At 35.7% G+C, this 18,934-nt stretch overlaps 1 protein-coding gene across 2 annotated transcripts; it reads left to right on the plus strand.

Moving 5' to 3' along the window:
- The first annotated feature begins 3,236 nt into the window (after positions 1 to 3,236).
- naa40 (N-alpha-acetyltransferase 40, NatD catalytic subunit) lies at positions 3,237 to 13,599 on the plus strand. 2 transcript variants are annotated; one of them, XM_067400443.1, is made up of 8 exons: positions 3,237 to 3,581; positions 5,970 to 6,065; positions 6,197 to 6,249; positions 6,359 to 6,454; positions 6,729 to 6,887; positions 9,865 to 9,948; positions 12,263 to 12,340; positions 12,541 to 13,599. In XM_067400443.1, exons 1-8 carry the CDS (start codon positions 3,576 to 3,578, stop codon positions 12,683 to 12,685), a joined length of 717 nt encoding a protein of 238 aa, XP_067256544.1. In that variant the 5' UTR covers positions 3,237 to 3,575; the 3' UTR covers positions 12,686 to 13,599. The 2 variants fall into 2 exon arrangements, with proteins under 2 accessions (XP_067256544.1, XP_067256545.1); XM_067400444.1 differs by lacking the exon at positions 6,359 to 6,454.
- The last annotated feature ends 5,335 nt before the right edge of the window (positions 13,600 to 18,934 follow it).

The raw sequence follows: 18,934 nt of genomic DNA on the forward strand, positions 1-18,934 counted from the left end.
TGAGTAATGCAATTACAAATTACATTTTATATGACACCTAACTTTTTCTGCAACAGTTTGTTTCTGATATAAAGAAGCGATATCGCCATCTACAGGGCATTGAAGATACTGTATCTTGTGCGTTTTGCCTTTGCTTACCCAAACTTGTCAACAAGGATACTTTACATGAATGTGAGTGCATTAGCAGGTAGTTTCTGAATCACAGGTGTTTGATTTATGAGATGAGGTCATGACTGCATATGCACGATTTACTATTTCGTTCCCTCGATTTATAAATCCTGCATATGATTTATAAATTGAGGGAATGAAATAGTAAATTGTGCACGTTTTAGTAAATTGAGGGAAGGAAATAGTAAATTGCGCACGTTTTAGTAAATCGAGAGAAGGAAATAGTAAATCGTGCACGTTTTAGTAAACAGAGGGAAGGAAATAGTAAATCGTGCATGTTTTAGTAAATTGAGGGAACGAAATTGTAAATCATGCACGTTTTAGTAAATCGAAGGAAGGAAATAGTAAATCGTGCACACGTTTTAGTAAACTGAGGTAACGAAATAGTAAATCATGCACGTTTTAGTAAACTGAGGTAACGAAATAGTAAATCATGCACGTTTTAGTAAACCGAGGGAACAAAATAGTAAATCATGCACGTTTTAGTAAACCGAGGGAACAAAATAGTAAATCATGCACGTTTTAGTAAACCGAGGGAAGGAAATAGTAAATCATGCACATTTTAGTAAATTGAGAGAACAAAATAGTAAATCATACACGTTTTAGTAAACCGAGGGAAGGAAATAGTAAATCATGCGCTCATTTTAGTAAATCGAGGGAAGGAAATAGTAAATCATGCACATTTTAGTAAATTGAGAGAACAAAATAGTAAATCATACACGTTTTAGTAAACCGAGGGAACGAAATAGTAAATCGTGCACGTTTTAGTAAACCGAGGGAAGGAAATAGTAAATCGTGCCCACGTTTTAGTAAACCGAGGGAACAAAATAGTAAATTGTGCACGTTTTAGTAAACCGAGGAAACGAAATAGTAAATCGTGCACGTTTTAGTAAACTGTTAAAACGAAATAGTAAATTGTGCACGTTTTAGTAAACTGTTGAAACTAAATAGTAAACCGTGCACGTTTTAGTAAACCGAGGGAACGGAATAGTAAATCATGCACGTTTTAGTAAACCGAGGGAACGAAATAATAAATCGTTGGCACGTTTTAGTAAACAGAGGGAAGGAAATAGTAAATCGTGCACGTTTTAGTAAAACGAGGGAACGAAATAGTAAACCGTGCACGTTTTAGTAAACCGAGGGAACGGAATAGTAAATCATGCACGTTTTAGTAAACCGAGGGAACGAAATAATAAATCGTTGGCACGTTTTAGTAAACAGAGGGAAGGAAATAGTAAATCGTGCACGTTTTAGTAAAACGAGGGAACGAAATAGTAAATCGTGGGCACGTTTTAGTAAACCAATGGAAGGAAATAGTAAATCGTGGGCACGTTTTAATAAATAGAGGGAACGAAATAGTAAACCGTGCACGTTTTAGTAAATTGAGAGAACAAAATAGTAAATCATACACGTTTTAGTAAACCGAGGGAAGGAAATAGTAAATCATGCGCTCATTTTAGTAAATCGAGGGAAGGAAATAGTAAATCATGCACATTTTAGTAAATTGAGAGAACAAAATAGTAAATCATACACGTTTTAGTAAACCGAGGGAACGAAATAGTAAATCGTGCACGTTTTAGTAAACCGAGGGAAGGAAATAGTAAATCGTGCCCACGTTTTAGTAAACCGAGGGAACAAAATAGTAAATTGTGCACGTTTTAGTAAACCGAGGAAACGAAATAGTAAATCGTGCACGTTTTAGTAAACTGTTAAAACGAAATAGTAAATTGTGCACGTTTTAGTAAACTGTTGAAACTAAATAGTAAACCGTGCACGTTTTAGTAAACCGAGGGAACGGAATAGTAAATCATGCACGTTTTAGTAAACCGAGGGAACGAAATAATAAATCGTTGGCACGTTTTAGTAAACAGAGGGAAGGAAATAGTAAATCGTGCACGTTTTAGTAAAACGAGGGAACGAAATAGTAAACCGTGCACGTTTTAGTAAACCGAGGGAACGGAATAGTAAATCATGCACGTTTTAGTAAACCGAGGGAACGAAATAATAAATCGTTGGCACGTTTTAGTAAACAGAGGGAAGGAAATAGTAAATCGTGCACGTTTTAGTAAAACGAGGGAACGAAATAGTAAATCGTGGGCACGTTTTAGTAAACCAATGGAAGGAAATAGTAAATCGTGGGCACGTTTTAATAAATAGAGGGAACGAAATAGTAAACCGTGCACGTTTTAGTAAACAGAGGGAAGGAAATAGTAAATCGTGCACGTTTTAGTAAATTGAGGGAACGAAATTGTAAATCGTGCACATTTTAGTAAACCGAGGGAACAAAATAGTAAATCATGCACGTTTTAGTAAATCGAAGGAAGGAAATAGTAAATCGTGCACACGTTTTAGTAAACTGAGGGAACGAAATAGTAAATCATGCATGTTTTAGTAAACCGAGGGAACGAAATAGTAAATCATGCACGTTTTAGTAAACCGAGGGAACGAAATAGTAAATCGTGGGCACGTTTTAGTAAACCGAGGGTAGGAAATAGTAAATCGTGCACGTTTTAGTAAACCGAGGGAACGAAATAGTAAATCGTGTGCATGTTTTAGTAAACCGAGGGAAGAAAATAGTAAAAATAGTAGAAAATGAATAAATTCAACTTTATTGGAAAAGTCAAAAATACACTTTGTGTGTATTCACTAGCAAACATACAGTGAAGACCTACATGAACGCATGATGTCGCAGAACTGTCCTTATTCAGAATACTTTCTTCTTGACATGATTGAAAATAAACAAAAAAAAAATGATATTCCAAAAAATAATAAAATGTGATTTAAAAACAACTTTTTACATAACGTGTGCACAACATTAACTTTGTGACTATTTTTTTAACAAGTATCATTAATTCCATAATTTTAAAAAAGAATGTTACACATTTAGGTTGCACCTAAACAGCATTCACGATATCCATCAAAGAAAACTCCCATTTATATCAATTACATGTCCTTTATCTTTATAGCTCTAGGTCACTAAATACCTTTTAACATGAGGAAGCATGTGGAGAGAGCTTGACCCTTAACCCCAAACCCTATGTCGTCATTTCCCCAAGACTCAGCAGCTAATGCCCAGTGCTGCTGAGAGGGAAAGAAAGAGTGAAGAGAGGGAGGGAGGAAAGGAGAAGGAGATAAAGAAAGGGAGAGTAGAGCGCGGAAATTTCGTCCCCGCTTCTTGGCGCGAATCTGGCAGGAAAAAATAAAAGCGAACAGCCGTCGCTAGTTGCTTTGTAGAGTGTTTTCAGGCTGCCTACCCTGCGAGCTCGTGCATTATATCAGACTAGCTCGCTCGTTAGCATTTCTAACATTCTTTACCACAGACCATATCTCATCTTCAGATCTCTAACTTCTTTAAAGCATTTTAGAGTGCAGTAGTCGCGTCAAGGTGGTCGTATAAAATCTGCACAATGGGGGTGAGTTTGTCTGTCCATGTTGTATGTTGTTAGCTTTGCTCTTTCTTGGGTTTTGATAAATGCGTGCGGCAATTTGAACAAAGACCGATGGAAGCAAATCATGATCCCCGGAAAGAGTGAATGTGTGTGAATGTGTGTGTGTGATGGAGGCAAACGCGGAGCTCATGAATAACGAGGGGGTGGTGGTGGTGGGAATTCGGTGGTTTAAAGATGCTCAAGTCCCGAATAGATTCTTGTAGTGTCCATCTAAGTACACAAATGTCCACCTCAAGTGGTTTCTGGTTCATTTCAGGTGCCTCGTCGACTGCGCCATTTCAACACTAAGCACAATAACACTGATACATTTAACACGGCAAACTGTTGCCGTTTTCATCAAACTGCCTGTATTATCAGCTGTATAAACAGTCGATGTATCAGAGTCATGCAAGGAGCTGGTCAGATATGACTATTTGAGAGCTCACCATACTGGCTTTTTAATTAGCATGATGCCAACAGCCACTGCGAGATCAAACCCTTCACGACACCGACAGTGCTCAGTCATCGCGTTTGAATGATAAATTTGCGTTTGGCAGTAGTGAACTTTATGCACAGAGCCCGCCATCGTCAAGCCCCTAGAAAACTATTATTAACCACGTTCATCTCCACGTGCTTTGTGTTCTCAGCACCTGTTTCCTGCTTCTCTTGCCAGTGCTATACCTTGAGCTGAAGAAAGGCTTGCTTTCTGTGCTTCGAGCTAGATATGTGCTCCTATTGATAATATATTATGTAGTTATTAAAAACGAGCTTTAAATACTCAGTTTTTCAGAAATACCATTATCCTATGACATCCACAAATGTGTCACTAACTTTCATGTGGTCACATGTGGATAGGAACAAATGCAGTCATAATTATGTTTATGGGATGTGTTTTGAAGGCAACATTATTGTTTGCTTGTAATTTGAATTGACCTGGACAATATAGCCATTTTGAGATGTTCAGCTTAGGGCGATAATTCTTTTTAAAACTAAAGTAAAACATTAACATTTCTAGCTAATATTATTTTATTTCTAAACATGATAAAATAAGCATTTAATTCCACAATTTTTTGTGAAAAGTTAAGTTAAAAATCTTGTGCTTCCATGGAAGCAAGAGTAGCTGACCGTCTGTACGAAAATTCAAAATGTACTTTAATTTGATTAAAGGTGCAATATGTAAGATTTTTTGTTCACATACCCGCGTTACCCTCGGTTCGAATTATTGTTATATAGCTCAAGACGTTTAGTCTTATTGTTTAAATCTAATTTTCTTGTTCTATTTGCGAGTACCATGCTTTACCATGCCTCAGAGAAAAACACTATTTTGTCAAGTAGGTAACATTGCATAATCAGATGCAGCTTTATTTTTAGTAACAGTAATACAGCATTTTCTCCATCATACAATACGTTTTTAAATTAACTGCATGCCATTTATCAACACAAGCCATCCAGCATTTAATATGATATTCTATTATGGATCTATCTTACTGCAGTGTGTAACAGTGTCTCACAGCAGCCGCCGAACGAACGTACAGAGTAACATAATTTTCAACACACTCAAATGTATCTAATATGATAAACAGAGCTGCATTACCACATACTGATGACCGGAAAAGTGGAAGTGGCGCCGGTGACTGTGTCATAATAAAAGTCCCAGCGGCCTCGTTCAGCTCCAACATCACTCGGTCCTGCTCTGCTTCATATTACAGTAACGTTAATAATCGCATCCATGAACATGATTTCTTCCTGAGTCCAATCCCTATTCTTTTGCACCGTCCGTTGAGGTGAAGACCACATGTCCCAAGATTCTGCGCTCAAACTTGGCATCAAGCTACGCCTTTGTTTTGAATAGGCCTCTAGCGGACAGAAAATTTTACATATTGCACCTTTAATGATCCATTTAGTCTTCATTTAATATCATAACATTGTTTTAAGTTTTTCCAAAAGCCTAAAAGTTCATGATAAAAGATACCAGATTATCAATGTCTCAGATTTTGAGTCAAGTCACATTTATTTATGCAGTTCAATATGGATTTTCAAAGCAGCTTCAAACAGGAAAATAACAGTTTTAATGTTGCAAAATCAGTTAATTATGAAATGACTTTTTCAGCTGTAAAGCAGCTTCTGAAAACAATAGTGTCACTATTCAGCTTAATTTCAATGTTGATTCAGTTCACTTCAGAACTCGCTGTATGTATATTCATATTATTCTGACCATCAACCAGCCTGCTCTCTAGACAATTAAAAAACATTATCCGATGTCTGTTTGTATTTACTCTTAACTTTCCCAGATTTATTATAATATAATATAGGTTTTTTTCAGTCTTTATCTGAGGGTGGTGTTTGACAGTATGTTTTTCCGTTACTATTTAGAGAAAATCAAACAGAGCAAAGGAGAAAAAGCAGAGAAGACTTGAAGAACGGGCAGCTATGGATGCAGTGTGTGCTAAGGTGGATGCAGCCAATAAGGTATTATTGAGAACAATATATCAGTGCACTTGTCTTAAAATTAACATGCAACATTTGTTTAGGCTCTTGAAATAGAGAAATATTAAGGCAATGTGTGTCCATATTATTTTATTTATTTATTTTTTTTACAGCTTGACGATCCACTGTCTGCCATGCCAGTGTTCAAAAAGTATGACAGAAATGGGTATGTTATCTTTGTTTTCCCCTTTGCCGGATATGTCTGCTTGTGAACTGAAATAATTTTTCTTTTTTTAATGCTATACTAATATTGTGAATGTCTGAATCGGTCACAGGCTAAACCTGGTGATTGAGTGTAAACGGGTAACTGCATTGAGTCCAGATACAGTGGAGTGGGCCTATGAGTTGACTAGAGCCAACATGCAGACGCTGTAGGTATTGAGCAAGTCAACATGTGGGGTAATCCAACATCCCATATTGTTACTGCCTTAGTAGTAACTTTGTTGCTGCTTTATTTGTCAAATTTTTAGTGTCTGGCATCTTGAGCTTTCCCGTATAGCTTCTTAATGGATACCTGTTAGTTTGTTGTGTCCCATAGACTTTCAGTTCAGTGAGAAATGTCCCTGTGAACGAGTATATAAACCTATGAAAAGTGTGCATTTGCTGCTTCTGCGAAATGTGAATGTTGTTCTGTTGTTTTGGCAGATATGAACAGAGTGAGTGGGGATGGAAGGAGAGAGAGAAAAGGGAGGAGATGAAGGACGAGAGAGCGTGGTATCTTCTGGCCCGTGATGCTGACTCCACGCCTTTAGCATTTTCCCACTTTCGATTTGATGTGGAGTGTGGAGATGAGGTTTTATATTGGTAACGTTGCTTTAATTATTACGTATCACACAGGGCGGCTATGAATTTCTTGTTGGGAATTAATATAAAATCTATCAGTTTATTAAGAATGCACTGTGTTTTAGTACCATGGTGGTTATCGGCTGATATAAGAGGTGTGTTGTTTTTTAAAATCAGTATTGGACACTTAATTGTTCAGTTCCCCTATTTTTACATTTAGATCACATTTGCCATCATCTAACACTCATTTAGGCCTTGGGTTGCAAAGGGGAATTAACTGAACTTAAATGTAGTTTGAAAAAAATCATCTTGCAGCATAATCTTGGTTAAAACAACCAAATTTAATGTAAATTCAGTTGAATTTCTACCCTGTGCATTCCTCAATTACATGCACAGAGCAGACTACTTATTGCAGGGCTATTGAGGCCACAGCTCCTGCATGCACTGTGCATTCCTCCATCACATGCACAGATAATTTCAAGAATCCTGGGGCCTCATTTATAAAACGTGCATACACAGATTTGAACGTGGTGTGCGTACTGTATTTATAGAAAGGTCTTTGATGTGGAAAAGTGCTTGGCACCACGTCAGGTTCTAAGCAGGCATGCACACTTTTCTTTATGGAATAGAGTCGGAGTACTGTAGGAATTTGGGAATCTAACCAATTGTTGCTGCTCACAACTCTCAAGTAAAGGATTTGGACATTGACTGGTGATCTTTTGTCATTTTCAAGATCATTTGTGATTTATAGGTTTCACATATGAAAGAGAGGTGTACATACATTTTTTCTGCATACATTCCTTCTCTAAATCAGACAGATGCCCATTGAAGAAATGATTGTAAGATCAAATATTGGATGGTTTCTATGCAACATTTTATACATGAGGCCCCTTGTCACTCTGGAATCAGAAGATTTTTATATATAATAATTATATATATAATTTTCAATATTCCCCACCTTGACTTCTCATGGAAAATTTCTGGAAAGTTTTCAGAAATTTAAAGGTGCCATAGAATTGAAAATGTAATTTATCTTGGCATAGTTGAATAACAAGAGTTCAGTACATGGAAATGACATACAGTGAGTTTCAAACTCCATTGTTTCCTCCTCCTTAATGTAAATCTCATTTGTTTAAAAGACCTCAGAAGAACAGGCGAATCTCAACATAACACCGACTGTGACGCAACAGTTGGGATCATAAATATGTACGCCCCCAAATTTTGCATATGCCAGCTCATGTTCAAGGCATTAGGCAAGCCAGTATTAACGTCTGGATGTGCACAGCTGAATCATCAGACTAGGTAAGCAAGCGAGAACAACAGCGAAAAATGGCAGATGGAGCAATAATAACTGACATGATCCATGATATCATGATATTTTTAGTGATATTTGTAAATTGTCTTTCAAAAAGCTTTGTTAGCATGTTGCTAATGTACTGTTAAATGTGGTTAAAGTTACCATTGTTTCTTACTGTATTCACAGAGACGAGCCATTGCTATTTATTTTTAAACACTTGCAGTCTGTATAATTCATAAACACAACTTCATTCTTTATAAATCTCTCCAACAGTGTGTAATGTTAGCTATAGCCCATTGGCCACAAAGCACTATCAAACTCATTCAGAATCAAATGTAAACATCCAAATAAATACTGTACTTGCATGATCTTATGCATGCATGCAGCGTGCATGATGGATATTTTGTAAAGATCCATTTTGAGGGTTATATTAGCTGTGTGAACTTTATGTAATGTATTATAGAGTTGAAAGCTCGGGGGCAGGGATCGCAAGGATTTAAAGGGGAAGCAGCCTGAATCGGTGCATATTTAATGATGCCCCAAAATAGGCAGTTACAAAAATTAATAAATAAAAAAAAAATCTATGGGGTATTTTGAGTTGACACTTCACTGACACATTCAGGGGACACCTTAGTCTTATTACATCTTGTGAAAAAGCATTCTATGGCACCTTTAAGGAAAGTTTCCACCCCTCTGCAACCCTACGTAGGCTGTGTTTAGACCTGATATTAAGATGTGTTTTGGTCAATTGGATCACAAGTAGACGAGGGAGACGCATCCCTGTTTACACCTGGTGTTTTAATCCGTCTTTTGTCCACTTTCGGCCACTTCTGTCCTGATTTCTTCGAGGGGAGGGTAAATGTATACGATTTTTCAAGTCTTTCTGTCTAATGGACTAAATAAGCTTGCGCAATTTACATATGAACATGAAAGAAGACGGAAAAACATAGAGCAGTAGCTTTCGTTTGCTCTGGCAGCTGCAAGACCACAGATGATTCACTCGAACATGGTGAGTGCGTTAGAAATCGGGAATGGTGAGAGAACATTGTGCTTTACGTTTTTCATCTTCAAACCAAACTTGGGTCTTCATTCAACAGTTTAAATCCCGTTTGGCTAGTTGCAGTTCCCATAGTGTTTAATGTTAGGTGAAGTGTAGGTGGTCTTTTGCTGCTGTTCGAACATATTTGACCACATGAGCGTCTACACTACAAAAGAAATCTGGTCGAATGCGTTTTAGAAGTAGTCGAAAGTGGACAAGCTCAAAATGTTTTAGACCCCATTTATACCTGTGTTTAGCTTCGTCCACTTGTGATTGGATTGAGGATAAAGCTTAATACAAGGTACAAAACACTCTGATTGACACTGAAAATTTATATTCATTTTCCATACAGTATGTTATACCTAAATTAACATGTTGCATTTAAAATGATTGATTGTACTTTAGACAAAATGGTATAGAATTTTTTAGTTATTGTCCTTTTAATATTTACAAAAACAAAACCATTATCGGCTTATTGATGTATTGTGCATATCTCTCTGTCCATTTGTCATTGCACACATTGTTTGTGAGAGTCTGTGGGAGGGCGTCTGACTCGCTTGTTATTTTGGCAACGTGTGACTTCACTGATTCTGAGTCATATAAGACACATGACTTCAGAGATTGCTGTTTCTATCTGACTGATTCTAATAATGTTTCCTCAGTTATGAAGTTCAGTTGGAGAGTAAAGTCAGACGGAAAGGCCTGGGGAAATTTCTCATCCAAATCCTTCAGCTTATCGCCAACAGGTACCACAACAAACACAGCACTCCAAAAAATGATTCCTGCGTAGAGGTGTGCGATATTGACACAAAATATCTCTATTTAATCAGACGATATTTTGCTGAGTGTGTATTGTGTGTGTGTGTGTGGGTACCGCCATGGACAGCTGACTCCTGAAGTTTGTTATTCTTCATAATTTTGTGTGGTGGTTGGTTCACGGCAGTGACGGATATAAAATTTTCCAATAAGTTTAAATTGATTTATTTTTAACCTTTTATCTGCATTTTTACCTTTTTTATAAGGGCATTTTAAATGTAGCCAATGCACCATTTATTATGTCAAATTATTACATTTAATCAATAAATTAAATTAGTATGATAAGATACTATATCAAATGAAATCAGTATCAACAAAATCCACGCAATGCCGAGGAAAGGCAGAAGCTGCATCTGGTGGCATTTGGATATATTTACACAGACTTTTTCATGCAGCTCAGATGTGACATAAATGCATTTAACCTGCAGTTACAAATGCATAAATAATGTTTTGATGTTTTAAAAAATAAAACATTGATATCAAATGATTTTAAAATTGAAAAGATACTTTAAATATGAAACTAAAATAGCCAGTAGGTGGTGGTAAGTCACTGTTAAAAAGCGAATCATTAAAGGGTTAGTTCACCCAGAAATGAGAATTCTGTTATTAATTACTCGCCCTCATGTCGTTCCACACCCCTAAAGTCGGTTTCACACCACAAGCGTCAGCGGTGCATGATAGCAGCGCGTGAGCGTGAACTGCAGCTGCAGAGATGCGCGAGTATTCACACTGGAAGCGTTTGTACAACGTCATAGCAGCGGCACCAAGCTGCATATAAAGTGAGCATTTCTTTACAAAGACAACTATAAATTTGTTTTTATAAGTTGGTCATTTATAAATTTGATAGTCTTGAAAGTTTAACATGGGGAGGTGTACAACACCCGCATTAAAACATAAAAAAAATAAAAATAAATAACTAAAAGCCTTGTGACACAAATGAGTTTGATTTGGGTATGCTATAGCCTATATATCTGTCTGTGTAATAACTAAAATGATGTTTATATATCATATTTTCTTTTTGTAATACACCATACTTGACCCAAACTGAATAATTAAAAACAAGTTTAAATGAGTAAATCTTCTATAAATATTTAATATTAATTTTCTTTCCTGCTCCAATTCTTTTGTGTGAAATCATATTTTTGTCCATCAAAGGTGTACTTTCACTTTAATTGAGCATTAGCAGCACAGCAAAAATAGACCCAGCGCCAAAACAATCACGGCGCTGCTTCTGCTCTGCTCCTGCAACGCGTTGCCGCGCAGCCTCTGTGTGCGGTGTGAATGCTCTCGTCTGTTAACATGGGTGCCTAAAAAAAATATGCGCTGTTTGCGCTCTGCTGACACGTGCAGTGTGAAACCGGCCTAAGACCTTCATTCATCTTCGGAACTGGCTCAGTATTGGCCGAAGCTGTACATGTGCGCAGCACAACGCATGCATGTGATGCTGACGCAGGAGCCGGCCAATAATCGTCAGCATTCTGACGTAGAACCTGGAAGCCTGCACTGTGCTTACTGCTTCAACTGCTTGTGAGACTGACACAGAAGAGAAGAGATTGTTGAATATAGTCGTTATTGTTTTGTTTTTGCGCACAAAAAGTATTCTTGTTGCTTCATAACATTAAGGTTGAACCACTGTAGTCACGTGGACTATCTCTTTAGTACCTTTCTGGGCCTTGACAGTGGTTAAATTGCTGTCAATTGAGTCAGACAGCTATCGGATTTCATCAAAAATATCTTAATTTGTGTTCAGAAGATGAACGAAGGTCTTACGGGTTTGGAACGACATGAGGTTGAGTACTTAATGACAGAATTTTCATTTTTGGGTAAACTAACCCTTTAAGTCATTAATTCAACTGATTTGTTTAAATGGACTGATTCATTCAGTAACAAAACACCACTGTGTTGCTCAGAGTTTTTTTGGAACTATTTTCATCCACAAAATAGAGCAAAACAGGCAATATTGTGTCTAAAATAAGTCGCTTAATTGTTTCAACTGTTGTATAAAATCAATATCGCATTGCAATCGTGTTGATATTTGAGGGGGGAAACGACACTCTTTGTGTTATTGCTTAGCTATATCATAAGATAATAAATATAGCCTAAAAGACACATACAGGAGCATTTTTACAGAACTTTTAATAAAGTAAATCGTATTATCGTACACTATATATATATCGCACACCCCTACCTGTGTAGTACAAAACTCATGATTCACTCTCTTTTTGTCCTTGTGTCTTTCCTCAGCACGCAAATGAAAAAGGTCATGCTGACTGTATTTAAACACAATCATGGGGCTTACCAGTTCTTTAGGGAGGCTTTACAGTAAGTCCCATCCTTCTGGACTAATACACATTCAACATTCCTCTGAATACAGATTTTTATACAGGCCTCTATGATTGGCCAAACACTGGATGATAGCAGTTGCCATGGCAACAAGTGCTTAGCCAACTACTGAAAAAAACTGCTATTCTTTATTCAGTGTTAAAATAGGAATTCACCAATGGCCGCCCTCTTCCTTTCAGGTTTGAGATTGACGAAACGTCACCCAGTATGTCCGGTTGCTGTGGAGAGGACTGCTCCTATGAAATTCTGAGCCGGAGAACAAAATATGGCGAGGCGTCGGGGCACGCGCATGGGGGCGGCCACTGTGGAGGCTGCTGCCATTAAGAGCAAGCCTTCCTGTTTTCTTTCAGAGCTTCCTCATCCTCACTCCATCACCCACAATCCCCTCTTAGAAAGCCCTTAAAACAGACTCTCCTGCCCATAATCGTCAATGAAACCCCCTCTATGCTTGCTCTTGTTTTTTAACTTAAAAAGCTCATCCAGCATTTCACATAATAAGCGATAGTATGCTGTTCTCAGTTTCATACAGGTTTGACTGACAAAGAAATGGCAGTAAAAGCCACTGTGAGCCGAATGTAACTTTTCTCACCTCAGGTATCAGCATGGTGAGACTCAAATGTATGTCATATCAAAAAAAAAAAAAAAAAAGCCTGCATTTTATTTTTCCCCCAGAAAGTTTCCCTTATCTTTTTGTTTTATATATAAATATATACCATAGTGAGTGAATGCAGGTGTTGGTCACAGTGGTTATTACAGCCATTTTACTCTATACCACTTTTCAGGGTAAATGTATTTTAACTACAAGCGGACGTTTGTTTCTCACTTCAAGAATATGAAAACAACAATCTGTACTGTTTATAATTCGTAATCACTTAGACTGTCTCAGGTCATTCAACAAAATGTTTTATAACAGCTATATTAGGGAACTGATGGATGAGGATTATCTTGATGTTTGATTTGATAAAGGCGTTGGTATGTTAGCTATGGTAGAAATATACTTTCATTTTACTTTTTATCATAACATTTTTATCATGTCATTACTGTATATTTCCATTTTTCTGCACTGTATATAATCTGTTTGCCATGTACATTTTATTTGCCTTCAGAGACATTGGAAAAATGATATACAAAACTTAAAAACAGTTTGAGAGATGAGTGTTCCTGTCTTGTGCTCTCCTGTTGAACTGAAACGAAAGGTCATTCCAGCTTTGTTATGCGTTTGATTTGTATGCAACCAATAAAGGAATCTTGTTTGACTTCTTGATATTTAATGGTCTCACTGAGTTTCAAATGTACCTTGAATAAGCTGTTCTTAAACGTTGATTTTAGTAGGGGAAAAAACTTCACTGTGGATCATGCCGTGACACTGATAATAAAATCCCCACCCTCGGTTTTATTAAGAAAGGCTGCTTTGTTCTCTGAGTCCTTTGAACTTCACATTGAAGAGAGAACAAGCATCTTCATAATGTTGTTTATTTTAAGGAATATCAACTGCGCTATTTAAAATTTTACAGACCTTTCAAGAAAAGGTTTTGAGAAAAATACATTACCAATTCCAAGGTTTAGGGTTGATAAAAATCATTTATAGTCTCTTATGCTCACCTAGGCTGCATTTTATTTGATAAGTACAATAAACCAGCAATATTGTGAATCATTTTAATTAGTTTTAAATGTAATTTATTCCTGCGATGGCAAAGCCTTTTTTCAGTGTCACATGAATCATGATCATTCTAATAAGCTGATTTGGTGCTCATTTCATTTGTCAGTATTAAAAATAGTTGTGCTGCTTAATATTTTTGTAGAAACTGAGACAATATTTTTCATAATACTTTTATGAATAGAAAGTTCAAAAGAACAGCATTTATTGTAAAAACTTTTTTGTGTAGCAATGTAAAAGTCACTTTTGATCAATGCATCGTCGCTGAATAAAAGTATTATTTTATTTTAAAAATGATTATTTTAACAAATGTTTTATTATTGACCAATATTTGGGAAACATTCCCCTGGTTTCACAGACAAGGCATAAGATTAAAATGCATGTTTGAGCCGTTTTAACTGAAAGTACCTTGCACTGACATATCTTAAAATATGTTAGTGTCATTGTTTTGTCTCAAGATTCACACCAATAATGCTTTTTTCTAGTGTTTGTTTATAAAAGTTACTTAAATGTTGAATAAATTGAATCAAAGCCTAATCCTGTTTTAGGCTAAACCCTGTCTGTGAAACCGGACGTTTCATGGACGTAAAATATAAATGTAAGATGTTTCTGTCTGAATAAGCAACACTGCTTTGTTCCATACTCTTCCACAAATGCTCATATGAAGGTTGTTGGGATATATTAAGAGTCAGAGCTGGGTAGTAACGGATTACATGTAATCTGGATTATGTAATCAGATTCCAAAAATCTGAGTACTTGTAATTAGAGTAAACTACTTTTTAAAATACTCGTAATCAGACTACAGTTACTTTTTTATGGATTACATAATTACATATTATTTACACAATAGCAGTAAATTATTCACAATTCATTGATTTTCCTCATTTGTCATTTTTTTAATGTTAATTTTTTTTTCATAAAAAATCTGCCACTTATGCACATTAATGATTTTTCAAGTTTTTCCGGCAATGAGGGGGAAATATAGATGAATATATATGAAATCTATATATATGAAATAATAATATAATAATAATATATATATGAAATATAGATGAAATATTTGATGTAGCTGAGAATTTCATGCTTTTCAGTATCTGTTCTAAATGTAATCCAAAAGTAGTCAGATTACATTAACAAAACTGTGTAATCTAAGAGATTATATTACTGATTACAAATTTTGTCATGTAATTTGTAATCAGTAACTACAATCCATAAGCAATATACCCAGCTCTCTTAAGAGTATTTTATTATCAAATAGAAATTTAATCAGCTAAGTAAGTCCCTTGGATATCTTTTAACCCATTTCAGCCCACCGGCAATTATAGTTGCCGCAGTGTACAGTTGTCATTTTCCTTTTGGAAGTATTTTTCTAGATGTTATCCATGTTTTATGTCTCAATGACATGCAAGAAAACAACCAAATAAAGGATTTCAAGAACAAAACAAAAAAAGTATTCACTTCCTTCCTGCCACTTGAGGCTGTCAACTTCCAACCCCTACTTCCAGGAATCATGGTGAAGGCAAACACTCCTAAAGAAACTTAATTTTCATGTTACCAATAAATATTTTTGTTGACATATACATATCTACATAATCATGAAGGTCTCTAGAATCCAAACAAAACAAATCTTACAAGAGATCTATAGTTTTTTGTACACTTAGTCAAAAGTCAAAGCTTGCCGGTGGGCAAATGACTTGTAAGTATATCATGGGGAAATGGGGTATACTGTGTTAATAAATCAAGGTTATTGGTCTTGTTTAGGGTTTTTTTCTTTCATAATATCCCACCTAAAACATAATTTAACACTTTAACTGACATCTCTGCTGTACAGCTTAGTTTGGTAGTGATGGACGCACTTCCTTTGCATGTGAGGAATATTACAACATATTGCATGTTGAGTGCTTGAAGAAATTTCATGCAAACCACTAAAACTCTACCCAAGAGAGAAAAGGGGAGCAGGGAGGACACATATGACATAACTTCCTATTCCCAATGTCTTTTGAAAGAAATTGTCTGCATACACTGTCAAAATATTGAGAAAATTGCCTTTAAAGTTGTCCAAATGAAGTCCTTAACAATATTTTTGATATATTTATGAAATTTACTTAATATCTTCACGGAACATGATCGTACTACGGAAGAGGATTAGGGCCAAGCAATAATAAAAAAATAAATCCATTTTGAGATTAAAGTTGTTAAATTTCAAGAAAAATCTCATTAAATTTTGAGAAAAAAGTCGAAATAAAATGTTGAGAGTAAAATCGTTAAATTACGCGAAAAAAATTGTTAAATTTCAAGAAAAAAGTCGTGATAAAATGTTGAGAATAAAGTAATTAAATTACGAGAAAAAAGTCGTTAAATTATAATATAATAATATATAATATCGTAATTTAACGACTTTTTTTTCTCATAATTTAATGACTTTATTCTCATAATTTAATTAGTTTATTCTCAACATTTTATCTCGACTTTTTTCTCGAAATTTAACAAAATTTTTCTCATAATTTAACGAATATTTTCTCGTAATTTAACAAGTTTTTTCTCGTAATTTAACGATTTTATTCTCAAAATTTTATCTCGACTTTTTTCTCGAAATTTAACGACTTTTTTCTCGAAATTTAATCTCGAGATGGTTTTATTTTTTCATTATTGCTTGGCCCTAATCCTCTTCCATATCTTTCTTAATGATTTTGGGAATAAAAGAAAAATCGCTAATTTTTACCCATACAATGGATTGTTGGCTATTGCTACAACTGTGATTTATAACTGCTTTTGTGGTCCAGGGTCACATAGAAGTAAAATTTTCTTTAGCCTATGATTTTTATTTATTTATTTATTTATTTCCATTTAACTTTTTGATTCACAATGCCCTGTTTGGGCAACTTAATGGCTGCACTTTGTTCTGCACCGTGTTCCACCACTTTAAGACAAATGGATTTGTTGTGTTTTCATATTAAAGAGATTATAAGATAGATGCAGCTTTGATCTGCAGAGATTGATCTGTTGAAAGCAGTTATTTTGAGTTAGATGCCAAATGTTCTCCTCCTATTCAAATTTGACAATGAAAGGGTGCTTACAACATATTTGCCCAGCGGCAACTATAGTTGCTGCACATTCGAATACGATTTTTAAGGAGAAAAAAACAAAAATCTGCGGAAACTAAATTATAATCAGAATCAGAAAGAGCTTTATTGTCAGGTATGTTTACACATACTAAGAATTTGTTTTAGTGACAAAAGCTGCAGTGCAACAGTGACAGCGACTAGACAAGACACAGATAATAAAAAGAATAAAGAATAATATACAAATATACAATATGCAAAAAAAGCAAAAAACAATATATAGACAATTTGTATGTACAGTTATGATGTGTGCAAATTTTAAATATAAATAAGTATAAATAAGTATGTGATTTAAGTAAATAATAATGTTCTGTAACACCAGATGTAGCTACTCGTTACATCAGAAGAAGAATGGCATCTACGCTAATATTAGTCTTTCTGTTTATCCCGAGGTTTACCGTAGTCAACCGGATCCGGGCCGTATCCAGGTGAGACCGAGGACCTGCGCCTCGACATGCCCACAAAGCAGCCCTGAAATATCAGCAGAGATTGAGTCAACTAGATCATCCATTGTGAAGACATCATCAACACGACAACCAGTGGCACAGTTCCTCAACAACCGTCCATACCGGCGTGATGAATACGATCCTCAACTGGATTGAACTTAAATAAATATTTTGAATGTTACGATCCTATCAGACTTATGAGAGCAACCTTATTCGTAACAAAGCACTGTTCGCCAGAGGAGAACTGCCCCCCCGACTAAGCCTGGTTTCTCCCAAGGTTTTTTCTCCATTTTAACACCTATTTGCCACTTGTTTGCCACCTGATGGAGCTTGGGTTCCTTGCCGCTGTCGCCTTTGGCTTGCTTAGTCGGGGACACTTGACATTTGACTTGACATTTGATATTCAACAGTGCTTTGATCTGCCTGCATTGACACTATTCTTTAAGAGCTGCCGTGCACCAAAAATAATGTACCAGTTATCAATGTAAAGCTGCTTCGACACAATCTACATTGTAAAAACCGCTATATAAATAAAGGTGACTTGACTCGACTATTATAGTGTTGTGTGTTCCATGTTTGTCAAGGGCAAAATATGTTCATATTTGACACTATTAACACAATTATATGCATGAAACATTTAGAAAAATTTGGGCACAAATGGGTTAATCACTATAATGGTATTTCAAAATTAGTATATTCAACATGTTTTACCCTTTATCTTTTTTTATAACAAGTCATAATACAAAAAAAGTTAAAGAATCTGGCATTTCACTCATAAGAGTTTTTTTTTTTAAGAATGTCTTGTAGTGAGGGTTAAAAGGGTTTAAAGGATTAGTTCACTTTCAAATTTAATTTTCATGATAATTTACTCACCCCCATGTCATCCAAGATGTTCATGTCCTTCTTTCTTCGTTCGAAAAGAAATTAAGGTTTTTGATGAAAACATTCCAGGATTATTCTCCATATAGTGGACTTCACTGGAGCCCAAATGGTTGAAGGTCAAAATTACAGTTTACAGCAATCCCAGACGAGAAATAAGGGTCTTATCTTATTTCTAAAAGGTCATTTTCTAAAAATATATAAAAAATGTTATACATTTTAACCATAAATGCTCATCTTGAACTAGCTCTCTTCTTATTTTCTATTAGATTTCCAGCAGTGTAGACACTGCTAAGTGTATTACTGCCCTCCACAGGTTTAAGTTTGAACTAATTGTTATATACTATTGCACTAGCATATTGTAAATGACAATTTAGTTCAAACTTTGACCTGTGGAGGGCAGTAATACACTTAGCAGTGTCTACACTGCTGGAATTCTAATAGAGAAGAAGAAGGGAGCTAGTTCAAG

The sequence above is a fragment of the Chanodichthys erythropterus genome, chromosome 11 (genome assembly GCF_024489055.1).
Source record: "Chanodichthys erythropterus isolate Z2021 chromosome 11, ASM2448905v1, whole genome shotgun sequence".
Classification (NCBI taxonomy): domain Eukaryota; kingdom Metazoa; phylum Chordata; class Actinopteri; order Cypriniformes; family Xenocyprididae; genus Chanodichthys; species Chanodichthys erythropterus.